Source organism: Halyomorpha halys, unplaced genomic scaffold (assembly GCF_000696795.3).
Source record: "Halyomorpha halys isolate HHAL.00 unplaced genomic scaffold, Hhal_1.1 Scaffold1338.1, whole genome shotgun sequence".
In the NCBI taxonomy this organism is placed as follows: Eukaryota; Metazoa; Arthropoda; class Insecta; order Hemiptera; family Pentatomidae; genus Halyomorpha; species Halyomorpha halys.
This window is the reverse complement of record NW_027106577.1, coordinates 43,238-53,755: the sequence shown is the minus strand read 5'-3', so window position 1 is coordinate 53,755 and position 10,518 is coordinate 43,238. Positions and strand designations below refer to the sequence as shown.

Genomic DNA, 10,518 nt, shown 5'->3' with positions numbered 1-10,518 from the left:
TGTATTTGTTGTACAAACCGAAATGGATTGTAAAAGGAAACTGTAGGGGTGAAAAAAATTGTTTATTATATCCTATTATTGTATCTCTTTTTTTATGATTATACCATGTATGTGTAATTTATATATGTCCGATTACGGATTGATAAGTATGCTGTGTGAGATAGCAACCTAATCTATTTAGGCAGAATAGATAAATATAGTATTTCTCTCTCTCTCTCTCTCTCTATTAATTTGTAAATTTTTTTAAAAATTTCATTTAGCTTTCTCTTGAAGGACAGTTTTATTTCTTAAGGTTTTATTTTGATTTGAATTTATGTTTTCTATTGATAAATTAGCAAATAAATGTTATCATCCGAGCCAGCATGTTAGTTTTGTACTGGCCTTCTGTCAGAAAGACATAGTCAATTTTGAGGTGGAATTTGGTCCTCCGAGCCTAAGATATAAACATTTATTTGTCAATTTATTCATAACTTTTGGTTCTCCAGCCTGGGATATAATATAAATTTATTAATTATTCGTAATTAAATAAGTATTTAATAGTGAAATTTGTAAATAATTTTATTACTTATTTTTACAGTTTTTGAAAGGCAAGTGATGGTGCCAAAAGTTGATAAAAATAAAATTTAATTATAATTTGTCTGAGCTTGAAGATGGATTATTAGATTTAGCACAGGATATAAATTATTATTTCTTTAATTCATAATAATGTAAATTTGAGTGAAATACAAAAATTTCATTACCTTAAGTCCGCTTTAAAGGGTTCAGTGCTACAATTGATATCGTCTATTAGCTGGCAGCTCTGGTACAGGAGTATGACAATAAACGAATTATTACCACAAATTATTAAATAAATATTTTTAGACCAATTAAAAAATTTGAATATCCATCTTTAGAAAATTTCACAGAGATCGTGTGTTGGAGAGTGCAACAGCCTTCAAAAATATGAATCTTCAGGACCCTTCCGAATTCATATTGATGACGTATAGCCTCAGATTATTAGATGTTAAATCAAGTGAGCGTTCATACCAACTTTTGAATATTTTTCTAATTTCATTTGTCAATTTATACAATTACAAACTGACATCCTAACTTCGAATTTAGGTTTAAATATTCAACATTCACCGCCCACCTCGTATAGTACGCATAATGTAGAATATGCATTTGTCTTTAAAAATTTGAGGTGGCTTTAACAGCCGGAATGATTTGTTCATTCTGGTTTCAGATGACCAGCCACTCAGACAGTTCATTTTCGTGTGTGGTATAAAAATTAAAATTTTAAATGGACTTATTAAAGTGATCTCCAATATTAATGATCGACTAAGAAAAGGACTCACCAACAATGCTCCAGGCGTACGTCAGGATGGTGGACACCAGATGAACAGTATCATTCTCCACTTTCACTGACTTCACTGGACTCTGGTCCGTAATATTTAAAATAATTTTTCCAGTGGCAAATGAAAAAAAAAAACCTGCTTAGTACTATAAGAGTACAAAGGATTATAGGGATGCCAGCTCAGCTAAATCAGAAAACCAGTGTGCATCCAGGACATACATGAGTTTGGTCATCTAGTAACAACATAACCCTGAACTATTATTGATTCCATATCAGCATCATATTACTTTTTTTTTTGTTTGAAAATGTCAAGCTTTGTGTTGAATAGGCGTCGTTTACAGAAATTTGTGATTCAAATCTTTAATTTGAATAAATCTGCAGCTGAGGTGCATTGATTGCTTGTAGAAGCATGTAGTGAGGCTGCTATAAGTGGGAGAAGTTACCATGAGTGGTTTCTAAAGTTTAAAAACAGTGAGCTTGATGTGGCAGGTAAGGAATGTAATGAAAGACAGAAAGTGTAGTATGACGCAGAATTGGAAGTATTATTGGAGGAAGATTCCTCCCAAATGCAAAAAGAACTGGCAACAGTTAAATACTTATCATTAAAGACTAAATAAATAAATAACACCTTCTAACTTCTTACAATTGCACCTTCTAAAACATAACATAAAACAAAAACACACTAATTCCTGTAACCTATTTTGTAACATCTATTGACCATATAATATTGGCTTCTTTGATATAACCTACTACTGATGGGTATGAATGGGTTGGGAATGATTCAAATACAAGGGAATTGGGTTCCATATAAACTGAATGTTGGAACGCCAATTTTGCATGAGAGAAGAGAATGTTGTTTGGCATGTATAACAATAAGGGTTTTTTTGCATCTTAGAGTCATTGGTGATGAAAAATAGATCCACTACGGTAACCCAAAGAAGAAAATACATCTACACTTTTTTCCCCCTATGCTGCAGGGTCATGGCTATTCCACCACAAGGGTTCTGGGGGGCAGCCCAATAAAGTGTCACAGGCTTCAACATCAACAGTGAAACCAAATAATCTTGAAAAAACTCATGTCGTACAATCAGTGGGGTTGATTTGGTGTTGTGTATTAGAGTTGCTCAAACCGAACGAAACCTTTACTAGAGATCTCTATGGCATTGCCTCTTTACCTCGATTATCACTTGTTCCAGCCGATAGCTCATGGCTCATGTTTTACATCATATAATGATAATCAAAATTGGGTACATGCTTGGATGGATCCTCAAAAGCTGAGTTCTGCAAAAGAGTTCTTCCGACATGGTATCCGATGGCTGCCAGAAAGAGGGGAAAAGATAGTGGTAAGTAGATGGACAATACTTTAAATAAAATTTAATGTTCTGTCTTTCACAATAAATTTCTCATTTTTGAAAAAACAAAACAACGGAAACTTATTTTACCTCTATATAAATATTTATATAATAATCAAATAAGGCCTAGTATTAATCTTGCAAACTTCATTCACTTGTGTATGAGCAAATGCAGTTTCTTTGAAATCTATATTTTGGAAAACACCTCTTCTTAATTGGCTAAATTTTGTAGAAAAGTTAGGAATTATTGTAAGCATTGGTCCATTTGAAATTGTAACCACTATTTTTGATTACTCATGCAAAAAAGTAAATTTTATGGTTATGTTTATAATTGTAAAATTAATACTGAATCTAAAAAAAAAAAAAAACGGTAGTTATTGAATTTTTAGTTGTTTTTTTTTTCAAAGGTATCCCAAAAAACATGGAAACCAGTTATAAAATAATTTTGCCCGGCTAATCCAAAAAATCATCACTGCGGATTGCCTTATATAATAAAAAACTGAAAATAATGTTGGAGACATGAAAAGGACATTAATTGATGTATAAATGTTTTGAGCATAGAATAATTTGAGTGAAAGGCAAATCCAATAATTTTAGCATGATTATAAAAGGCATCAAGGGGAAAAAAATTCCCTGACTTTTCCCGGTCTAGACAATCAGAGTATCTAAAAAGATGGGTATATAAACACAAATATAGTAGTAGCTTTATAACAAAAACCCCTGACAAAGCTAAACAGACTGCTCCCACCACACATTTCAGACAAACAGGACATAGATTAAAATTTGATAAACATATATTATTTATTTATTTTATACCAGATGCGCCTTACATGGTTAACCATTACATTATATATTATTTTTTCTTTTAACAGTTGATTATGGGGGGTGGGAGGGTATAGTCTCGTACAAAAGACACCCCTAACAATATACAATGTTATAATTAAAAGAAAAGAAAAAGATGAAATATATAGATAAGAATAATGCTTCTTAATAAAAGAGAAAAATAAAATTAACAACAAAAACTAATGATATTTGTAGACCGAACAAAAACAAACAATTGCCCTCTAATGGTAAAAAGAAACAAGTTAATTTGAAAAAGGGACGAGAGAAAAGAAAAAAAATAATAATAATACTAAGTAAAATAGAGGTAGTGTGAATAATGAATTAATAAATATAGAATTTATAACAGAATGTCCTGCAGCAGCCTGGGCTTCAGTCTTTGTGTTGAAGTTGGGTTTCCCAGGTTGTAGGTCACTGCTACTTTAACTGGCAGGATTCCATTTCACATTTTTACCTTTGAGGATTAGTTCCGGTGAGTCTGGTGGACGTCAAAGAGTAAAAACTTTTAAATTACATTTTTCAATGTTCGAGCTAATCATCCATTTAGTGGAATATTGTTCTAGATCATTAAGGTGACTTTGCAAAGTGTTTCTAGCGATTATTATGTCATCACGTTGAGAGAACACAGCTGTATCGTCAGCAAACATAGCTGTGTGGACTAGATGATGTTGTGAAGGTAGAACTTGAACAAAATGGGTCAAAGGACTGAACCTTGTGGAGTACCGCCATGAATTTGTCTAAGGATAAAATTTTTGTTATTAATTCTGACAGAAAATGTTCTATCGTCGAGGAATGAGCTCAGAATATTCTTATCAGGCTTGTGAATTACTTTGAGTTCGGCTTTCTTCCACGTATCAGGAAAATATGCAGTACGAAGGCAACTGTTAAAAATTGATGTGATGAAAACGACAGCTTTCCTGGGTAACATTTTGATTGCTATGACTAGGATCAAATCATGGCAAGAACTTTTCTTTACCTTGAGCTTTTTAATCAGGCCCTGGATTTCTTTTGGGGACGTGAATTTAGATATTTGTTAATTTTATCAGTGACTAAATTCGGACCTATTTCTGTATAGGAGAATGTTTTCTCAAAGAAATTAGCGAACATTTAAGCTTTTATGGCATCACTGGTGATGAACTCATCATTATCTACTAGACTTGGGATTTTTTCACATTTATCCAATAGATGTCGCATAGTCTAGGCTTGATCAGCTGCCAATGGGAGGCTCCCCTACAACACTGGTCCATTGCTCAGCGGCTGTCAAATGTATCCGATGCTCTGTTCCAGTCCACTTTCGATTGTTCAGCTGAGATCGCTGAATGTGCCGATAGATTGGGCATTGATCAGGGGCATCGGGGTGTGAAAGCTCTACGGCAGTTGCTATGTGAAAATGCGTTCGAGGAATGGGGTAACTGCAGGTGGCAGGGCATTGGAGTACGCCATTTCAAAGAGACCCCGATATCTACGATAAATGTATCCCTTTCCTCAAGGAGAAGTTCCGTGAGGGCTTCGGAGAACAAGACTTCAACGTGAGAGGCCTCTGGTTCGGAGCCCGTGGAACGATTCCCAGCAAAACTAGGAGCTTCATGGAGGAGCTCGGGGTCGATGTCCAGGACGTGGCTAGGTTGACAGAAAATATAATACTTGACTGATGGGAATCATATGATTGGGAATCATACACCACCACATGCATGGAAATTAATGAGTATGGGAGTTTATCCAGAAGTGGGATGGCATGCATGCATCGCATATCTTATTTGTTGTTTTAGTTATTATTTTTTATTAATTTTATTATTTTAAATATTTTAATATTTGTTATATAGGGGAATTTGTTGATCAAATGAAATAGGGGTTGTGAAATAAAAGAGAAAGAAAAAAAAAGGAATAAATTGAAAAACTTGTAGTTAGTTTGTAGACTGGTATTAATTGTAAAAGAAAAAATAAATGTTATCTATCTATTATATTATATCATGTAAAAATATGTAACTTATATTTGTCCAGTCACGGATTGATCAGTATGCTGTGTAATGTAGCAACCCGATGTATTTGGGCAGCATGAATGAATAAAGTATTTCTTTATCTATTTCTTGAGCGGTAGGGAATTTTTTTTTTAGTTGTAATTTTTCATCGACAAGAATTTTGTTCGTTTCCCAATAGATCACTCCACTAATGAGGGATTTTCTCACCGTTTCATTGTTTATCTCAGTTGAAAAATTAATTAATACAGATTTATGGTCTGAATTTAAAGCTGTGATTACTTGAGAAGAGAGAGGAAAACTAAAATTTTTTGTTAATATGATATCCAGAATGTCAGATTTACAGCCTGGTCTGTAAAATGTAGGTTCATTTGGTGCATGTATTTGGATATTGTGCCTTGAGCAAATATCAAGTAAAGTGTTTCCACAAGAATTTGATTTATGGCATCCTCAGTAAATGTTTTTACAATTTATGTCACTTAAAACTAATGTATGGTTCCCTGGTGGTAATAGTTTTAAAATTTCGTCTTGAATTAGTTTTTTATTTGTAGGTTTATAAACTCCTGTGACAACGGTAGAAGACGAGTTTAAACAAACTGAAACAACCTCTATATTAAATACCTTGGTAATGATATTTTCAGTGAAGTCAATATTATTTTTGATTATTAAGGGTACACCGCCAGATGGAGTCGTACAATCTCTGTCACTGCGTAAAATTTTGTAACCTGGGGATATCGATGAAATTTGATTCAAACAAAGCACAGTTGGTCAGGAGAGAATTATTAACTGTAGATAAGCTGTTATTTATATTATGGTCTATTTGTAAAGAAAGATGCCACTAGCGTGGTTAGATAAGTCATAATTTGTGGTAAATAAGGCTTGATACCTTCAATTATAATTTTAGTTATTGAAGACAATAAATTTTTACCATTAATTCGTTTTCTTGATTAACTGTGGACTGAGTTTTTGGTTCTAAAATCTAATAACATCAGCATATGAGTTTTTTGAAGTGATTTTCGTGGCTGGCCTGCTTGAATTAGTCTCAGATTTACAAATATTTGGTTCTGAAGGCGAACTTATTTTATTTTTAAGGATTTGACAATATTTACATCCCTTGTAATTAGACGTATGAGCTAGTTCGCAATTTACATAAAATGGTTTATCCGTAAATATTAACAGGCGTTTTGAGAAATGGTGTTTACCTTTGCATTTAACACACCTTGGTTCCAAATGACAGTAGTTCTTTGTAAGACCGTATCTTTGGCAGTTAGTACACATAGAAATGTCAGTGTTTTTGTGTTTGGGTTCTACTATAATTAGGGCAGAAAATATATGTATAAGATTAAAAATATCTTTGGCCTTTTGTTGTTTTTAAGAGACACTGAACAGAGTGGAGTAGGTTTTTTTTACCTTTATTTAATATTCTAGATACTTACGCAACTTTGAATTGTTTTGGATCTAACTCGGCCTTTAATTCGTCTTTGGTTATACTATGGGGAACCTTCCTAATCACTACGTTCGAATATTTATTTTTATCCATTGAAAATGTATGGTACTCAATTTTTTCTTCATCATAGTACTTAGTTATAGTTCTGTTATCTTTGATATTCGTTAACATAATTTTCGTATTGTTACCAATTAGTTGGGTAGTAAATGGTCCGAAGCACAATGCACTCAAGTCGTTTAACAGTAGCCTGTAATTATTAGCATAATGTAGGAATATCGGAGGTATTTTTATTGTATTCAGCTACTCTGTAATTTTTAGTTTTTTTTAAATAATTATTTAAAGCAATTCTCTGTTCTAAAAAACAGTTATTACAATTGTAGGGAAGGACTATGCAAACAATAAAGTTACAAAATGTCGCCTCAATATAGTTGCCTTATTGACTGATCCTTAAAATCCAGAAATAGCGAGCACGGAGTGCATCTACAATCTACCAGAGCGCAGTACTGCAAGCCTCACAGAAGCTATTATTCTATATATATAGCGTTATTATTATAAAAATATTGTTACTTGTTCAGATGTTTATTTTTTTATATATGTATGTATAGTTGACCGTAAAAATTGATATATAGGGAGATGGTCAGGGTTGCGGTCAAAAGAGAAATAAAAATAGTTTACAACTATTTATTTTCCAACGTTTCGCCCCACTTTGCAGGGCTTCATCAGGGCTAAAAAGATACAAAATGAAACTATGTTAAGATAAAATGATAGAAATAAAAATACAAAGATATAATGAAAAGAATAAAAAAAAAAATAAAAAAAACAAAAAAAAAACAAGTAACGTTGGAAAATAAATAGTTGTAAACTATTTTTATTTCTCTTTTGACCGCAACCCTGACCATCTCCCTATATATGTTTATTTTTTTATATGTAATATTTAATGATGTAATTTAAATAATAAATTTTTAATAAATTAAACCCTGCTTGAGATAGTTTCGGTTCATTGCCAATTCTTCTGTCTAAAGAGTGGTGTTTTTGTTTACACTTACCTATGATGATGGCCTACCTCCTTCAATCCTCTTCTTCTTCTCCTATCCAAAAATCTTAGTCCGCCCGCTTCATCTCAGCAACTAAGATTGTTACCTATCCCTAACAGCTATTATAATCATATCGGCAACTTGTATAGCTGATATTGTCTCTTCCCAGTTCTAGTCCATCCGCTTCATCTCGGCAACTAGAACTGGTACCTTTCCTTTCCTAATGGCCAAACTGATCCGTCCTCTTTATCTCGGCAACTAGAACTGGTACCTTTCCCTAATGGCTATACTAGTCCATCTGCTTCATCTCGGTAACTAGAACTGTTACCCTACCATCGACCCTCTCTACCTGCATCAATGTTCAGGGCTCATCCCCTGGCATGATTGTTCCTTACTTCCTAAATTACTGAATACGCCTTGTTGAGGATCTTCTGTGGAGTGGTAATCAGGCTGGAAAGCCGTCTAAGACCTGCTAAACTCACTCACCCATAACACAACCTTGACATATTAATGGCCAACATTTCGATTCACAATGCACATCTTGGTCAGAACCGTAGTGATGGGTGAAAGTCAAAACTAATACAAAAAGAATATAAGTTTATTAATCTCTTTGTTAATAAGTGTACATTGACATCCATCACAACAGCCTGGGTGAAGACCTGCATTGCAGGTCAAAATGTTGGTTATTAATAAATAGTTGAAAATCTTTTTTTGTTTTTCTTGACCCCATCTCTGAATACCTCTTTTTAATTCATATACAGTCAATCATCTATATATAATAAATATTTCTGTTTTAATATATACTTACATGAAAATAAACTAATATTTATAATAAATCAGAGAACTCTATGAAACAAGTGGTTGAATCAGAATAAGCTAACAATTAAATTGATATATTGTGAAATTGATTTGGAATTTAGAAGCAAGAGTTACTAACAACATTAAAGTTAATTACTTTCAGTCAACCTAAAAATAAACTTATAGTTTATAACAATAATAAATAATAGTATACTGACCTCAATCCCAGGTAGTTTAGCCTCATAATCAAATCCACAATAAACTTGCAAGGAGTCTGCCTTATAGTAAAGCTTGATAGTAAGGTTTTTAAACCCATATATTGATTCGCTAAAAAAATCTTTCAATTAACAATATAATATAAATATTACCACAAAAATAATTATTAATAATAGGAGGCAAATTTATGGATCTTAAAAATCAAAAGATCTACTGAATAAATAGTGATAGGATAACAGCCTTAGCACCAACCCCCATCAGGCATCAACATAATAATCAGAAAACCATACTTGGACCGAATTCAGGTTGATATATGTAGTGAAGTTATGCTTAACTAGAGGGATTACCCTCAATAGTAAACTGAAATGGCTAGGCAAACAATCATCACTGAGGCACAATTTCTCATTGACTAGAATTTTGTATGTATCCCAGTCGATCACTTCATAATGAGGGAATGTCTCTTTGTGTATCTCAGTTAAGACATTAATTAATACGGGAATATGTTCTGAATTTAAAGCTGTGATCACATGAGATGAGAGAGAAAATCTAAAATTTTTTGTTAATACAATATCCAGAATGTCAGGTTTACAGCCTGGTCTGCAAAAAGTAGGTTTATTTGAATGTTGTACCTTGAACAAATGTCAAGCAAAGTATTTCCACTAGAATTTGATTTACAGCATCCCCAGTAAATATTCCTACTTTATATAGTTGACTGTAAAACTTAAATAAAAGAATATCAGGGTTGTGGTCAAAAAAGACTTCGAAGTTGTTTAAGTGTCAAGAATACTGAATAAAGATAGAAAATTTTTTTTTACTGCAACCCTGACGATCTTTTATTTATTCCTACTTTTTATGTCTCCTAAAACTAATGATTATATGGTATGGTTCTCTGGTGGTAACAGTTTTAAAATTTCATCTTGAAGTAATTTTTTATTCGAAGGTTTATTAACTGCCGTGATGACGGTAGAGAGAGACGAGTCTAAACGAATGGAAACAACCTAAATGTCAACTGTGTTGGCGATAATATTTTCAGTGAAGCTAATATCTTTTTTGATTATTAAGGCTACACCACTGGAAGGAGTCGAACAATCTCTGTCATTTTGTAAAATTTTGTAGCCTGGAATTTTCAATTTGATGTTTTGGGATAAATGTGTCTCAGTTACACAGGCTATATCGATGAAGTTTGATTCAAGGAAAATTTTTAATTCATTTCTTTGAAAAGATATGCCAAGAGCATTCCAGTTAAAAATTGTTAGAATAATAATTGGAATAACTAATGGAACAATATTTGGTTTGCAGTAAAGCACAATTAGTCAGGAGAGAATTAGTAACTGTAGATAAGTTGTTATTTGAATTATGGCCCATTCGTAAAGAAAGACGTCACTTATATGGATAAATGTGGCATTATTTGTGGTAAATACGGTTTGATAGCTTCGATAATGATTTTAGTAATAGAAGACAATACATTTTCACCATTAATTTCGTTGACTTGACTCAAGTTTTTGTTCTTGTTGTTTTAATG

General features: G+C 32.7%; 1 protein-coding gene across 2 annotated transcripts in view; it reads right to left on the bottom strand.

Annotated features, from left to right (window-relative positions):
- LOC106689344 (histone acetyltransferase type B catalytic subunit-like) overlaps window positions 1-10,518 on the bottom strand; it is a gene marked incomplete at its 3' end in the record, with an annotated part of 75,458 nt that overhangs the window by 36,709 nt on the left and 28,231 nt on the right. For both annotated transcript variants that reach the window (XM_067044957.1, XM_067044956.1), the window contains 1 exon segment: window positions 8,999-9,107. In XM_067044957.1, coding sequence (XP_066901058.1) covers window positions 8,999-9,107 — 109 coding nt within the window.